At 45.6% G+C, this 16,732-nt stretch overlaps 1 protein-coding gene across 37 annotated transcripts in view; it reads left to right on the top strand.

Moving 5' to 3' along the window:
* RBFOX1 (RNA binding fox-1 homolog 1) overlaps positions 1–16,732 on the top strand; it is a 2,073,113-nt gene that overhangs the window by 2,001,617 nt on the left and 54,764 nt on the right. For all 37 annotated transcript variants that reach the window (XM_086691386.1, XM_086691383.1, XM_086691381.1 and 34 more), the window contains one exon: positions 13,555–13,687. In XM_086691386.1, coding sequence (XP_086547512.1) covers positions 13,555–13,687 — 133 coding nt within the window. The remainder of the gene's footprint in view (positions 1–13,554; positions 13,688–16,732) is intronic.

Below are 16,732 nucleotides of genomic sequence, written 5' to 3'. Positions count from 1 at the left end.
GTGGGGGATGGAAGAGGCCACATGCTCCCCTCCTGGAAATGTCTGAGAAGGGAGTGGTCAAGTGCAGCTTCTAGGCAGCTGTCCAGCTTCACCATTCAGGCCAACCTTGTGCTTCCTTTTTCCCATCCCTGGGTTGCTACAGAGACATTTCTTTCCCGTCCGATGCGTCTGGCCAGGGTTGGCAAAATTATTCTTCCAAAGGCCAGAGAGTAAATATTTCCAGCCTTATGGGCCGTCTGCTTTCTCTTGGCAAGTACTCAACTCTATCTATAGCTTCAAAGTAGCCACAGACGGTACATAGATGAATAGGTCTGGCTGTGCTTCCATTAACCCTTTATTGACCAAAGGGGTCTTGGGGCCCTCTGTGGCCCCCGAGGGCCCCGTAGTTTACCAACCCCTTTGTTAGGCTAACATTCTTACCTGAAAGGGCAGGACACCAGGACTTGGGGAGGGAGAGAAAAAGGAACCTTCTTTTCAGTGTGTACCCCCTTGAACTTTTTGCATTTTTGCCATTCTATCACAGTTTAAAACCAATAGTGGAAAGTGGGCACATAAACAGAATACCCTTCTCTTGGTATACATCACAGTAAGATATATACATGAATTCAGTCTAGATCATGGATTGACTTAGTTTTGCCCTCATAACCATCAACAAACAAAGGTGGATTTGGAGGCATTATTTTGGTGCTGTTGGCTTTCCCCAAGACCTGCCTCAGTTTCCCTGGGATACATGGTGAGACTCCATTAACTTGGGATGCCTCATCATTTGCCTGGGCTGCTTCTGGCTCCTCCCACAACTTCTGGTTGAACAGGTGCTGTGGAGTGGATCCTTCTAATCAGGAATCAGTGCCTTGCTTCTTCGACATCTGTGGCTCAGCATTATGATGACAACATACCTGTGTCCCCTCTGTCATCATCTCTGAAATGATCCCTTCTATTCTTTACTCACTTATCAGTTCTTTGATGGTGTTTATCAAGTTATTTCTGTATTCCAGGTACAGTTCCAGGCACTATAAATACTCCATGAGCAAGGCGTCCCTAAGTCAGCCTCTCGAGTGCTGCATTCTAGTGGGCAAGACAGATAATAGATACGTAATGCTAATGTCTCAGAATTGCAAACAAATTACAGGGTTATTTGGGGACCATACCTGATGGGAGACTTATCCATTGTTCACATAGCTTTTTGGTGCCTCTTGGTCCGTTAAATATTGCTGTTTCACCATCAACCAGCACCTATACATAGACATACTTGCCTGCTAAAATCCTATTTCCCTCATTGAACCCAGGGACGTGGAGACTTTGAGACACCTAATGTGCCGTGCCCTGCCTGTCACCTCAGTCACAGCACAGGTCCTGACTTAGTGAACTGTGACTGTCCACAGCTGCCAGCTGCCACCTGCCACCTCCCACCTCTGCCTTCCAAATCCCAGAGTCAGCCTCTCCGTGGCTGAAGCACGGTCTCCTCTGCCTTGTTCCATCAGCCCTGCCTTCCCACAGTTCGGCACAGCTCTGATTCATGAACAGCTTGTTTTTAACAGGTTTTTGCTAGCTCCTATGTTAATGTAGTTATTTCACCTGGACACCGGTTTCCTCAACAGGTTTAGTTGTATTTTCAATCCATGCCCCACTACTGCCCCAACAGGGTTAGCTCCTGACCCAGACCACTTTGTTGTTACTGTTTTGTCCCTTTAAAACAAAACCAAAAAAAAGAACAATTTCCAGGGTGGGTGGGAAAGCCCACTAGTTGAACATCCTCAGTTGTTTACAGGAAAGAATCTGCAAAGAAGCAGCCACATTTCAGGCGGCTGCCGTCTAGGTCTCCTCGCACTTTGGTTATTAATCTCAATGCAGAATAGTGGCTTTAGTCTTTTGCAGACGGGGGTCTCGCTTCTGCAAAAGGCTGCCAATTGCAAAAACTACCATCCCGTGGTGTGCCCCCAAACATCTTATTTGTCTTGATATTTCTTTCACAGAAATACATATGACAGATAAGGAGTCACTAGAGGATGGTTTGCTTTGTGTTAGACAGATATTAAAACAATAAACTACGTTGCCCTGGGATTCCGGTGTGTACACAGGCAGAGAACGAGGCCGAGACGAGATGTTTCTGAAAGGCAGTGAGGCAGTTGTTCTGGGGGAGCTCCCTAGAAACCCCAAGTCCTATGGCAGCCTTGACAGAAAGTACTTTTTAATGCTCACATGTTTGTAAGACCAACAAACTGCCTGGTGCAGCGCTCGCATTTAACTCTGGGGCCATGCCTACCTTCCTGTAGCCCTTGGCGGGGATGAGAGAGAAATCCTTCAATGGGCTGAGAACCTTATTTTAGAAAAAATAATTTTTTTGAGCACTCATCTGGACTTCATTTGCTTTCTCAAACTAACGTGGATTTAAAATGGGGGGGAGAAAAAAGCTATTCTGAGTTCAGACCGAACCTGAACATTTCAGGGGCCAAAAATAAGATCCTGTTTGATTCCTGGACTATAAAGGGGACCACTTGATGTAACGTAGCAGGTGTGTGTTCCTAGGGGACCCAGCTTTGTAAACTGAGCCAAGTCAGCTCAAAGTCTGCACGGCTGGGAGTGAACTGATTAGAAGTGGGAGTAAGAACATCCAGTGACATGTAATTCAAGCGCTGGGGTGGGGGTTCTTGGTGCTTCTTGCACCAAAATGTGCCCAACCACAGAAGTGGCCCCCTCCTCCCCTTGCCTTATTTCTCCTCAAAGAGCACATTTCCCAGTGCAGTGCAGAGAGTCAGGATGGAAAGCTGAGCTTGCCTCCATGGAAGGGAAAAGAGCCTTGCCCAGCTCATTTGAACACGGTAATGTAAACACCTGCTTCACTCCAAAAACACCATTTTCTTAAATCATGTTTTCATTGATGTAAAAGTACTGTCATGCCAGAAGCTATTTTATTGCTCCTGGAGAATTGGGGAGGGGAGTGTTTACACAGTGCAGTTTTTAGGACCAAATAACACACTACATATTTTCAATCTGTCTCCTTGGGTTTTTTGTTTGTTTGTTTGTTTGTTTGTTTGTTTGTTTTTGCATGCAGTATAGGATCTTCATGCCTAATTGCTTGTTAAAGAAAAACAAACATACCAGAACCACTTCTATGGGCACACCTGCCCGAGGATATATATTATACCCACCCTTGGTTAATTGCTATTAGGATTGAAGAAGCATTTCCCAAAGGTTCATTATTGTTGGCAAACCGTCATCCCTAGTACTGGTTTTACAGAATTCTTAAGCAACAATGTATTCAGTGACAAGACCTGGATTCAGGCAGAGTTGGGTGTCCATTGTCATGGTATACCAGTGGTGTGACTGTGGCCAAGGCTGATTACCAGGAACATACTCATCAATACCTAACCACTTGTGAGCACCCTCGTGTAAAGAGCCATTCAGACTGCTCCTCAAACAGATGTCTACCCTTTGCCTTTCTTTCATAGAAGGCATCTTCTTGGGACTTTTAAGCTAGTTGGGAATGTTTATATTAACCTAGTGACTGGACAACCTATTTCTGAATGGTTCTCCTTTGGTCTCTTCTAGATGGGAGTTTGGGGTGGGTTCCAGCTCAGGCAAATGATCCGTAGGTCCGGATGACACCTGTCCTCAAGGTTTGTGTGGGGAGTGGCTCAAAGGATTGGGATTCAGCCTTCCAAGTGTGGTAGCTGACTCTCAAAATGAGATGGCCCCAACGCCGACCATCTGTACCCACAGCGATAGATACAGGCTGGAAGTGAAGTGACCGTTGCGTTTGCGTCTTGTACCCATCCTGTGCACCACTGCCAACCCCCGTCTGAGAGTTTCATGTTCAGGAGCTGCAGCAGCCCCAGAGAACCATGGGAAATCCATCCAGCCTCTGAAGCTAATTTATCTCACTTGCCTTGTTTCCTACCTGGAGAGGCAATTCTCCGAGCTTGCTGTTTCAGCCACCTGTTAGCCAGATCATGAATGATTTAACAATTGAAACTTTGCTGTGTATCCGCACTCGATAAGGTAATTATTTATATAAATTATTTGCCTTTTTTTCCTCTGGCTGCTTGATAAAAGCTAAATTGACACCGGTACAGGCTTTGTCAAACGAACAGATTATGGCAAATTGCTTCATCCAAATTAAAATAGATCTCAGCATCTCACGGCTTTGTCTCCCGTGTTCCTTCAAATGACAGAAAGCACCTCTGCAAATGCCTTCTGCAGTCCCGCCAAGTTAAAGCCTCCCAAGATTGAGATTCATTCTCGTTTTGCTGAATGAAATGTTACAGAAATCCTGCCCGGGGGGGTATTGTCAATACCTGTGAGTAGACAGATCACAAATACGTCTTCTGCACAGTAAAAGCCTATCTCTGAGCATTCGGCAGCCATGGCATTCACCACACATGTCTGTTGGATTAATCAGACCATTTGTAACCCAGGAGAAAAGAGACAACAGCTAACTTCGGGACGTAAGCGGGAATAATGTGGCAATTAGTTAAAACGAAGGCTGCTGTCCTCGTTCAAAGACCTAACGATGAAAGAATATTCACGTGAGCACTGTGTGTGGGGTTTTTTTGTTGTTGTTGCCGCTATTTGAATTTGTTTTTAATTTGGGAAGCATTTCTGCGTTGGGAACACCAGATTCACTGCTCAGAGTAAATCATCTCTGTGTGTTCATTGCATTTAGTTTCCTTTGTTTTTTATTGCTAGGCGACCTGTGTATTTCTTTTCTAAGGAAGAGACTGTTTCTAACAGAGTTATGAGTGATAATAATATTAATACATTGCTTATATTTAGAAAACAAGTGGAATACTCCCAAATATTTTGCGAGTTTTTTATTCAAAGCTCTCAAATCGTGGAGAAAATTTCTTGTTGAAGTTAGTCAAAGGAGCTCATTGTTTTGACAGTAGTTAGGTTTGTGGATATAATACCATGCTCGCATACCACAGCTTCCCATCACTGGAAGAGTCCATTTCCCCAATATTTTTGGATTGTGTGTGGCTCCCCTGGCTCCCATCCAGATGTGGAGCAAAACCCCACTGGAGAAGGAAAACAGCTTGCCTTGGACTCTTATCGGGAACATAAATCAGTAGTGATCCCTGTGGCCTGTATCCAATTAGCAGAAAAGGAGCAAAGCCCTTCCAGGTGTCTTGAAATCTCAGAACATAAATATAGAACAGAAGAAATGGCACCTGCCCTCCCCCTACTGCCACCCTCTGCCCCCAACAAGGAGCATATTGAGGTCTCAGGGAGGCTTGTCAACAGATTCCCCTGCAAATTAACTCGGTCCATGATGAATTGGGGCCGGTTTTCTTGGCCGTGGTATGGATACAGGGAGACGATGAAACCCTTGTACAGGCTGTAGGAGGGAAATAAACACTGAGAGCCCCTGGGGGGCACGCAGAGAGTGGGAGTGCAAAGTTTTTGCCCAGGGCCAACATGGGATGCCTTGATCCCAGCTGCCTAGTTGCCTTGTTGTACAATAGATAAGACCTTGGGCTCTAGTGTCCAGCTGTTTGGGTGCAGAACATTGGTTTCTGAGCTGTTCTCCATCTTCCTGTTTTCCCCGGGACAGTGAAGGTAGGAGTTCCACCCGGCATGTGTGCTTTCGCAAAGATTTAGTGAGTTAACCTTTGGGTCTGGCAGTTAGCTTGTGTTAGTAAATAGAAGCTGATAGAGCCTACAGTTGAATCTCCTCTGTCTGACCATGGAGGATGGGATGTTGTACTTTTGTCAACTGTAATCACAGCTTTGCTTGCACTTTTCCAGTTAGCATTGTCTGGACTTCTCTCAAGTGAGGTTGAGTCCCTCAACAGTAATGTTCTCTCTCACTAAGCCAGACTTTCTCTTAGAATAGGCACCACTCGGGGCGCCTGGGTGGCGCAGTCGGTTAAGCGTCCGACTTCAGCCAGGTCAAGATCTCGCGGTCCGTGAGTTCGAGCCCCACGTCGGGCTCTGGGCTGATGGCTCGGAGCCTGGAGCCTGTTTCCGATTCTGTGTCTCCCTCTCTCTCTGCCCCTCCCCCGTTCATGCTCTGTCTCTCTCTGTCCCAAAAATAAATAAACGTTGAAAAAAAAAATTTAAAAAAAAAAGAATAGGCACCACTCATGAGCAGCATTCTTACAGGTTCGAGGACTGTCCCCCATTTTCCCTCTGTGGCTGAACTATTATGGCATTCTGAGCCCGTCTTACAAGATTCTCAGCAAACATTTCAGTAATTACCCGAGGCCAGCGAATGCTGTAGTTTCCAGAGTCACGGCATTGACCAAAATAAGTCCTTAAGACATCCCAATGGAGAGATGCCATCCAGTGAGGTGGTAAGAGGCGGATGAGTGAAGGGGAGAGAAAAGGGTAGTGACCGTAGCAGCAGCGGGGAGACATTGAAGAACTGGGGAGAAGCTCTTAGGGGAGGAAGTGACATTGGAGCCAACATTTGAGTGAGGGGATCAAGTCAACCATGGGAAAGGACAAAGGAAAGAGAATCTGCAGAAGCCCCTGAGAAGCAGCAACCACGGGAGGCTGGCAGAAAAGTCGGCCTTGCAACCTCAGACAGTAAAGATTTAGGTCAATACGTTTAGCTCGGGCAGTCCAGCCCGTCCAGTGGCACTGTCTTTTCTCCCTCCAACTAATGTCCTTTTTCTCTCCAAGTTCAAGTTCTTGCCAGTTCCTTCGACACATCCTAATCAGACCTAGAACAGCCTAGAAACTTCTGGCTAATTTGGACCTGACTAAAACTTTTGTACCATGATGCCGTGTAAAGAGATTCAATTATGGTGCACAATGTTTTGTGAGTAACTACCACCCATAAAAAGTTAATTAATCAGGGCTGTGTCAATTTCCTCGTGCCATGTCAATTTGCTGCCAGGTAATTAATCACTAATCACCCACCAAGCAGCAGGCTGGGGGGACAATCCGCAAGCCATTTATTGTCTTTTTCCCAAATAAATGGCACGCGCAGCAAGGAAGAAACACATCTTGCCTTTCATAATATTTTTATCGACACTTTTGCAAGTTGTAATAGACTGCGGCAACAAGCAGCTGTAGTTCAATGGAATATGGATATTAAAGAAACAAATGAGCGGAGATTTATAGGACATTGCGTTCCTGTTATGTCAGTTTTGAGATTAAACCCAGCAAATGAACAGTGAAAAATTACTCTTCCATGTGGGGAATGGTGATTAGCCTTGTACATTAATTAGAAATTTTTGTTTTCCTGTTCAATGCATCTCAAATGAGGATGTCCTGTAAGGAACTGTTTGTCCAAAATGTGGATTTATTCACTTCTAAACAGCGGTATTTAATATCAACATGCATTTTGAAATGAAACAAGAGTCAATCCCAAATGTGTGTTTCAGGGATAGATAGACAAGACTATGAGAATCAGAGATTCCAACAAATTAAGTGGCTATTCTGGTCATTTTGTAAATGACTGAATGGGTGGAACACCCCCTTTTTCTCCCCAAACCTTGAAATTGCTGAATTTGGACAAAATTGAGAGCCTTTCCATTTTTGTTTTGACCTAGAACTAAATGTGCTCCTTCATATTAAATTCCCCATTTAATGTCATTGAAAGATAGTGACCTAGTTGCGTATAAATTCTGTCTTAAGCCAATTTGATGTACTTTTGTTTGAGATCCATTTTGAAAAAATAAGCAAACACTTCTGTCATTTGGAAAAAATAATCGCTTTTTTTTTCTTGACTATTCATTGTGATGTTTATCACACAGTGCTGTGCCTCCACAATTGAGCTATAGCTGGCTGTTTATTTCACCTCGGCATATTACCTACTATGCCACTTCTTAATTTATGGTCCAACACATGGAACAGGAGTCCCCCCAAGGGTAATCCTGCAGACCTGTGAACCTGCTGTTGAAAGCATGTCTGCACCCCCAGAATCGTGTGAGCATTTCCTGGCATAAATTACCCACAGAACAATTCAACCCCAAATTAGCACGGACATCTCTCGGTCTTAAACCATTCAAAGGGTGGGGAAAGGTGGCATGTTGGTCCGAAGGGAGAGAAGAGAGGGACAAAGAGAAAGCCCTCTTCTCCATTCTGATGGCACACCTTTTCCAGGGCATCTGGCAACCTCATGCAAATTCAAACCAGCGCACAAATGCAAAGAATAATTGCCCATTACGGCGGCTGTATATTTTTATGGCTTTGATGCAGAATCTGACCCCCTGTTGGCTTTTGCATCTGCTACGCTCCCATCTCTCCCAAAGCTCTAAAACTTTAATATGCACTTTATAACCCTCAAGTATTTTCCACTGGTTTTGTGTTTCTTCTTTGGGGATTTCTGGGCTGGTGATATGATCTCATTTGTGTTTATTTCGAAGGTAAGCACCATATTCGTAAAAGAGACAGAGGGGGAGAACACACGTTTGTCACTGTAAATACACGGAGTGCAGAGCTCAGAGAAGGTGGGAGGTGGGGGCTTTGTCTTCGATGGGAGACAGGCAGTAAGCAGTTGACACTTTGGTAAATGGCCCATTTGCCTGGTTGATACACCCACACATCTTCCGTTTAAAAATGTTGATTTGCCTTGATACTTGAGCACATCACAGCATGACTCTTGTTACATCCCTAAAGTTTCCATTCCATTGAGTTCCATGGTATACAACTCCTCATGCCCAAGAACTGAGAGCGTTATTCTACTAACCTCCCCCAAAATATGCTCTGGGTATAAATCGAGCTGAAGGTTGGGAGTGGGTAGGCTAGGAATGTTGATATGTCAACAAGATGTGCAATTGGTATTTGCTCCAAAAGCTCTTGCCCTGTTTTCTTTGAGAGAAACTCATTTTTAGCTTATGAGCTAAATCCAATTTTCGTTGCAGTGATACCAGATTTTTCACTTTGATTCATGCTGGATAAGGTTTAAGAGGGAACCTTTCCAGTATAATGAACCTGTGTTTTTTTCCCCTCTTCCCTTGTATCCCTCATGCCAACAGCTAAGGATTTATACTGTATCCACAAAGCGACCTGAATCCTTTCCATTGTTGCCCAATGATGGTCTCTTTACATGTTTATTAACTGGAAGGAAGTTCAACTAGAAAAAAAATCAAACTCCAGCATTAGGGATTTAGAAATGCCTATAATTTGGTGTCTTTTCTTTCTAACATTGTTCTTTAATTAACAAAGTGGCTTTTACAAACATGGGACAGGGTGACAGGTTTACGGCTTTGATTAACAATGATTTACTCCGTTCCAGAAATGGAGAGGACATTGTGAGTTTCCATTTGGCATTTTGCGTTAGATTTATTAAACATTTATTACCCACTCACTGGATCCAAACTCCCAAACTGGGGCATTGATAGACAATGTGATAACTTTGACTCAACAAGCGATAGGTGTGTCACGTGCCAAAGTCAGCACATAATTGAGATGTCTTCTTTCTATGTGGTTCAAGGATAAAGCCATTTCACTGTTGCTTAATCTCTGCCTGAATCATCTGTCTGGGTAATTGCTTCAAATATGCATTTAACCATGTCCCAGCACCTCCAAGCCAATGCACCTGGTAGGAAAGCAAACAGACAAATCAGCTGTTGTTGGATTTGTCTTGGAATTGACCATTTGTCTTAGAGGAAAGAGAAGAGAGCCACTCGAGAGTCCTAAACCAGCTGCACGAGGGTGGGGGGAGACTCCTCTATTGGAGATGAGGTGAAATCCTGAAGGCTCAGCTACAAATGAGAGAAGTTAGGGAGTAGAAGGAATGTTATTTTCCATTGTTACTTGTTGCATACATTGATTGCGCTTGGAGACTGAGATTGGTTGGGTTGCCAGAGAGACTATCTGGGGCTATGTGAGGGAAGGAACCTGACCTCACAGGCCTTTTAATGGGTATCACCTGTCTGGAGGCTGGGGGGGGGGGGGGGGTGGCATTTGAGTTCCACTTTTCTCCAGAACAAGAAGCTGATCTCCCATTCCTGACACAGCACAGCAGTGAAAGCGAGTTTCAGTGAATGAAGCTTTTGCAAGACTTCCAAGCATAATACTTTGATCTAAGTCCTCTCCCTTTTAATCAGAAGCACACGTGTCCCAAGCGTGGTTGCCATTCCTGGGCCAGTGCAGCACCTGTAAAGTATGGATGTAGAACTTACTTGTATAGGAATCATGGCTAAGATCCTATTGTGGCCTTTGCCCACTGTGTATGTGCAAATCCCGGGCAGGACACTTTGTATGGAGGGCAGTGTCAGGGAAGGCAGAAGGTGAAGAGGGAGTGCCTCTACTGTCCCCGAAGGAGGGACACTAACATTGGTTCACCTCCTCCAAAGGGTATCCAGGCACCTGCTCTGTGCTCTGGGCACTCTTCTGAATCAATAAGCAGAACATAGGGAGATCTCTGCCCTCATGGAACTTACACTCTAGCAGTAGCAAGAGTCCAAGCCACTTGATGGCTGGTGGACCTAGAGAGCTTTGTGGCAGATTTCTTCCAAAGGAGATTAAAACATAAACAAAGGAAGGAAGGAGGGAAGGAAGGAAAGAAGGAAGAGAACGAAGAGAGGGGGGAGAAAGGAGGACCAGAATAAGAAGGGAGGAAAGTAAGAAAGGAAAGAGGACGGAAATGTTCATTAATCGTGATGACTAACTAGAGGCTTCGTAAAGAGATCCCTTGGCAGCCTGAGACTGGTAACAAAAAAGAGAGAGGTGAGCAAACCCTCCAACTGGGAGACTCATACTTCCTCCATGAAGCCTCTGGTCCAAAGCATGAAGTGTGGAACCCCGTTATTTTGCCTCAGGGCACTTGGCCTCCTAAAAACGTGATTTTTAAACCAGGAGTTGATGTGTTCTCCCTCCTCTGTTCCTTTAACCAAGTAGGAATCCCTCTCGTGTGCCCTGCTTGGAGAAACCCCCAAAGCCTTGCATTAAGACCTGTAGCTACCTTATCCTGCATCGGCAGAGACATCTTCCCCCTGCAGCAGAGGGGGTCCAAATGAACTCCTGGCTCTATATCCTCAGCGGCTCGTGCTGTCGAGCTTCTGTTTCATGTTGTATCTCAACATCTAAATCCTCCAAGAATTATTGTAAAACCTGCTTGTCGCTGAGAGGGATCTGGTCTCACTCACTGTGCACCGTAGCCAGCGATAATGAATGGGTCAGCATAATTACCGTGTTTCCTCACACAGGCAGCCAGCTGCTCTGCCAGATTGTGAATTTTTCATTTTCTTTATTTCAAAATGCAGGGCGTTCCTATGAAAACTTAATGTTTGAGCAGCAAGACAGACTTGCAGTCAAAGCTGTGTGCTTGCCCATTTTCTCCCCAGTCCGGAAGCAAACGTCTCAGATCTCATTACTTCTGGGCTTTTACGGTGTTCGGAATTATTGGCTTTCCCCATTAAGACTGACACCTCTCTATAATTTCAAGCACATTAGTTGTAACACAAGTCAGGAGACGTGGGTGCATTGGGGGCTGGCAAGCTGAGAATTAAGGACAGCTGTGCGATTTGTCTTTCATGGCAATAAAAAAAAAAAAAAAGGTTAAAAATAACCTGTATGGTCTTTTCCAACACAAATAGACAAAATCATTCTGACTCGGTTCTATGATCCCAGCATTTTGCCCTCCGTCGTGAGAGAAAGATATGGCGGAATCCATGAGAACACGAAGAGAATTCCAGATGATAGCCAGTCTTCAGGTTGGAATCAAGGGTTTTAGTCTAGTCTGTGCAATTCTGCGAGATGGTATGGAATTGGGGCTTTTGTGGGAGACGCCATGGCCTCGTCTCCCCATCCCCTGCCCTCCCCCACTGCATAACTAGGACATAGAGTGTCCGAGGACTCCACAGCCAGTGAAGAGATGGGATGGAGGGCTTCTGCTCCTGAATGTGGTGGAGGAAGGGAAGAAGCCCCTCCATGGCAGTTTGGATATAAGGTGGAGGCAGCTTCAACACAGCATGAAACAGGACACCCTGTGAGCAGTTAGGTGTTCCCCCAAAATGAGCTCCTGGAGAGAGGTCTGTGTGCACTGATTATCTCCTTTTGAGAGCCTCCCTTGTGGTGGGACGACCTGAGCTTGTATGTTCATATCACGCCCAAAGACACTGTCCCTCCCAGCCTTGCCTGTCCATACAAACACCGCGTGAACAAGTCCCAGGAGAGAGGGAGCAGGGGAGGGGAGTGCACAGAGGAAGAAATCCTTCCAGCCCTGCTCTGTTTTACCTGTGTCTCTCTCCCTCGGGAAAGCTCCTGTTCTGTTAGAGACTGGTAGATGGGAGAAGAAGCTGGGGACAAGGGTGGGGTGGGGGGAGGTTGACTGGAAACTGCCCATCACGTGGCCTCTCCACAACCTACAACTTCATCCACTTGTTGCTGTAGTGAAGCCACCCCTGCATCCATTCAGGGGTCCAATATTGAGAGCCCACTGTGAATAAGATCGGGGGGCTTCTGCCGACTTGGGGAGGCACGTGCTGGAGAGGCCAAGAGGAGCTTGCCCGTTCTTTGGAGAGAGAAAAGGTAACACACTCGGCATAGCAAGAGCCCTGTGAGATGCAGACAAGTAGGAACAGCAGAAGTGGTTTCCTGAAGCTGGGGGCGGGTGGGCGGAGGGAGCATTGTCTCAGAATTTGCAGACCCCCCCCCCCCAGGAGGAAGGACATCCCAGGCAAGAGAATGAAGATCAGGGGTCTCTGGCTTCAGGCTTCATTTCCCTCATGACTCCTCAGCAAGCCATCCTGCTCAGAGAATTTTTCCCCCAAGGAGGAAAAACCCACCTCACACCCTCTTCTTGAGAGTTGAGTTCCCAGACTTCTGTGTGGTTGTATAAGGTTGTTGTACGTGTCTTCAAAGCTGTTAAGTGGTTTGGGGGCTACCATTTGTTTCTTGGAGCATAAAGGGTTTGCACAGTTACGATACATGCACGTGTCCGTAGGAACGTTGTATTGCAATTTAAAAACTTTAACAAGCCATAGATGGACATCAAGGAAAATGTGGGAAATAAATAAAAACAAGATGGGGAAAGCAGTGAATAGACAACACACACACAGTTCAGCACCAGAGATAACTAAGAACACACTGAAATATGTGTGCGTATGTATACAAAATTATATACATACTTGAACATATATGTACGCATAGTACATGTTCACATAGACGTGTGCATTATACAACACAATATAAACACGGGCATGCATATTCACTCACATGCACGCACGTGTGTGTATACACCATATTCATGTATGTTGTATGCTCACACATAAATATTACACACAATATACATGTGTGTATAGACAGATGACAGATGTTGACAACACAATGCACATACATCTTGCAGTCTACCTTTGTAAAATCTGAACTCTGTGCAGTGAGCTTGCTTCCCGTTGTTAAGTCTTTGTAAATGTTTGTCATTTACCTTATTCTCTTGGGCACAGGGACCCCCGCCTTAAGTAGCCCGTCCTGCCTGGACTCGGACCTTGGCCTCCTCCCCGCTGCCCGCCCTTTACGAGCCTGATCCTGGACAGGGGGCAGGTGTCCAGCGTCCGCCTGCAGGAAGAAGGGTCCTGGCGGGGCGGGGGGCGCGTCGCCCTCAACAACAGGTGTGCTTCTGAAAGCCTTTGCTCTGCTCTCTCCTTTCCGCCCCCGCAGTGCCCGGCTTCCCGTATCCAGCCGCCACCGCCGCGGCCGCCTACCGAGGGGCGCACCTGCGAGGCCGCGGCCGCACCGTGTACAACACCTTCCGGGCTGCGGCGCCCCCGCCCCCGATCCCGGCCTACGGCGGGTAAGTCGGTCAGCCTCCCCCTGGCGGCGGGCCTGCCGCACCACCCCCTCCTGTTTGCGAGCGCATGCTGGTCTTGACCGCCCCACCGGAACCCGCCCCAGCATGCATTCCGCGCGCGCCTGCAGTGGAGCACCTTGCAAAGTATTGAGAAATGAATGTAATTTGTCCTGTCATGGTTGGTGCCTTTAAGCATTCTACATGTCACATGTTGTTATGTAAATTCTCTTTGAGACTGAATGCTGGAGAACAGAGAAATGGTTACAGCCAAAGATGTATTTCTGATGATTGCAAACATCTGGTTATTAAGGAGGTTGGATCACATTTGCCCCTTGAATCTGGCCATGGAGGGACGCGAAGTTTCCAAACATAAAATTCGCTGGAGGGGGGGGGGGGGCGGTTGGGAGGGGGGGTGGTCTTGCCGCCCTCCCCAAAGACACCTTGCACTTCAAAGTTTATGAACCCTTGCCTGAGAAGAGAAAATTAGGTGTGGGGTCGAAAGCAAAAGTTCAAAGAAGTTGGAAGTAAGACTCGTTTCCATTCAATTTTCCAAAATGCGCATTTGTTTTCCTTTCCCCTCTGCAAGGAAATGCAAGTTAACGTGTTCCCCATGAGCAGTTTGGTTTTTGTGCGCATGGACTTTGGTGTTCCCAGGTGAAAATCAAAGAGGGCTGGTGAACACTAAGAAACAGTGGTACTGTGGGCTGCAGCCCTGAAATGCTACCCTTTCTTCCTGTTAAGGTATCCTCCTGGAACATTCAGTGCCCTGGAGTCAGGGAGAAAGAAAGAGATGTGTCTGGTGGTCCTTGGGGGATGTTTGGAATGTTCGGAGACATTTTGGGTTGTCTCAGTAGGAGCAGCAATCTAGTAGGTAGAGGCCAGGGATGCTGCTTAAGATCCACAGTGCACAGGACCCCCCCCCCCCCGCCCCCAACACAAAGAGTCATGAGGCCCCCAATGTCAATAGTACTACTCAGAAAAACTCAGCTGTGTGCAAGACAGTTTGGCTCAAGGCTTTCCTGGCCAGTGCCTGGCTTTCTGGTCTGTAGAAAGAATACGGTTGTATTCCAGACTGCACCAAAAGGATTAATGCATTTTTTATAGCTCTGTTGCTTATAAATTTTTTAGAAAACCTGAATGAGCCTAGATCATCTCTCTATTATACTGATGACAAAGGAAACCACTCTTTTTTCATTATTTATTCATATCTCACCCATTGCAGAGGAGAGCATTTGAAGTGTTTCAAACACAAACGCAATGAGACAAAGTTAAGAATATAAATAAATGAAACTCGATGAAATCATCAGGAAGGGAAAACACAGGTAGAGAAATCAGTCAGTGTCCATTGTTTCTTGTGTTGTGATTAGACTTAGGTCACTTCTGAGTTTCTTAGTGGACAAAACAACAGCACAAATTTCGTTTTCACTGGAATGATGATAGATAATAACAGACCAAAGATAAATTCACCATAAATTCTCCCCACCCTCCAAAAAGATGCATCTGTACATCCTAAGCCTTAGACATATGACCATGTGATACAAAGAATCATCGATAGTGTAATCATTATCTCCAGCCCCACAGTGTTGAGCCCGTTTTATAGATCCAGAAATGCAGAAATAAATACATGTTATTCCCAAGGTCACACAGTAAGTTGTTAGGAAGGGAAAAATCCCCCACCAAGTTACCCTGTAGGCTCATGTAATTACTAAAGCAAGATTCATAAACCATAAACACAAAATTGCATGTTTATACCACATTAGTTTGTCTGAGAATTATTATCTTATCTTAGTAGACGGTAATTGTAGCTTTTTGGTACATGTACCCTCAGTATCTCACTACTATACTGAACAGGGAAAAAAAATAAAGTAAAATTATACGGCTTATCCTCACATGAACTATTTATAAAAATCTCAAAATAACACACCTGCTGTAAAATCAAAATTCTCTAACTTAGAATGAACTTGTTCTTTGCCGGGGATAACCGTGCATAACTAATTAATGCCACATTCACCAGGGAGACACATGGGCATCTCCAAATGGTGAAGCACTGTGTTTGTGACTGCTTTAGACGTGACTTAATTTTAATATTCCAGCAATATGCCTAATCATTTTGGTTATAATAGTACATTGTGCCTCTTTGCTGGTAATATTCTGAGTGGAATCCTGAAACCACTCTAAGTAGTAAGATGAAATTCTCAGCACAGGAGGAGGTGAGGTGGGGGGGAAGAGGAGGAAGAGGAAGAGGAGAAAAGGCTGGGGTCCGCGTGTCCATGTCTGCAGGTTCTATGAGAGCAAAGTGTTGGTGGAGAATAGGAAATTCCGCCAGGGTGTTTTTGCTGTATTACAAAGTGCCTGGAGTGCGCTGGCCCCAAATGAAAAAGTGTGAGTCCAGCATCTTAAGTGAAGGTTTCCCTTTCCCTTTGCTTGTTGGCTTAGGCTGCAGGAAATTGCACAGAGGCAGCTCCTTTTGGAGAGAAGAGTGGGGGGCAGCACAGAGCAGATCCTGGCTGGAGTAGGGAGAGCCCTGGGCTTGAGTGGAAGCAAATAGCAGAGAGGTTGGAAGAGGTTCCTGTTTCCAGGAAGTGACATTATCAGGATTCAGGGGGTCCAGGAGATAGTATGGATTTGTAGCTGTTTGTCTCCGAAGTCCTTGGGGGGATGATTTCTAGATTTGACTAATGTCTTTACTCCAGTGCATTTTAGCTTAACATCTCTTGCTGTCTTGCCCCTTTGGAGGAGTTTCTTCCCATTAGGGGCAGGAGCACCATATAAGCTAACAATTTCAATCAATGTGATAAGTGATAAGGTGTGGTGTTGTGTGAGCACCAAGGAAGGCCCCTTAGCTCAGTTTTTAGAGAAGGCTTTCAGGAAAAGAAGAAATGTGGGATGCACTTAAGTCCAACCATTTCCTAAATTGCCACGTTGAGATCTCATTCCATGAGTCTCCCTCGCACCCAGTGATCCACATCTTTTCTACGATGTCATCTAGCAAGCTGCATTTGTTACTATTTTCCATTTGTTACCTGTCAAAGATTTATCTAACTGCCA

The sequence above is a fragment of the Puma concolor genome, chromosome E3 (genome assembly GCF_028749965.1).
Source record: "Puma concolor isolate L17-30 chromosome E3, mPumCon1.1.hap2, whole genome shotgun sequence".
NCBI classification, from domain to species: Eukaryota; Metazoa; Chordata; class Mammalia; order Carnivora; family Felidae; genus Puma; species Puma concolor.
Note: the sequence above shows the minus strand (reverse complement) of the source record. Positions and strands in the feature narration are given on the sequence as shown.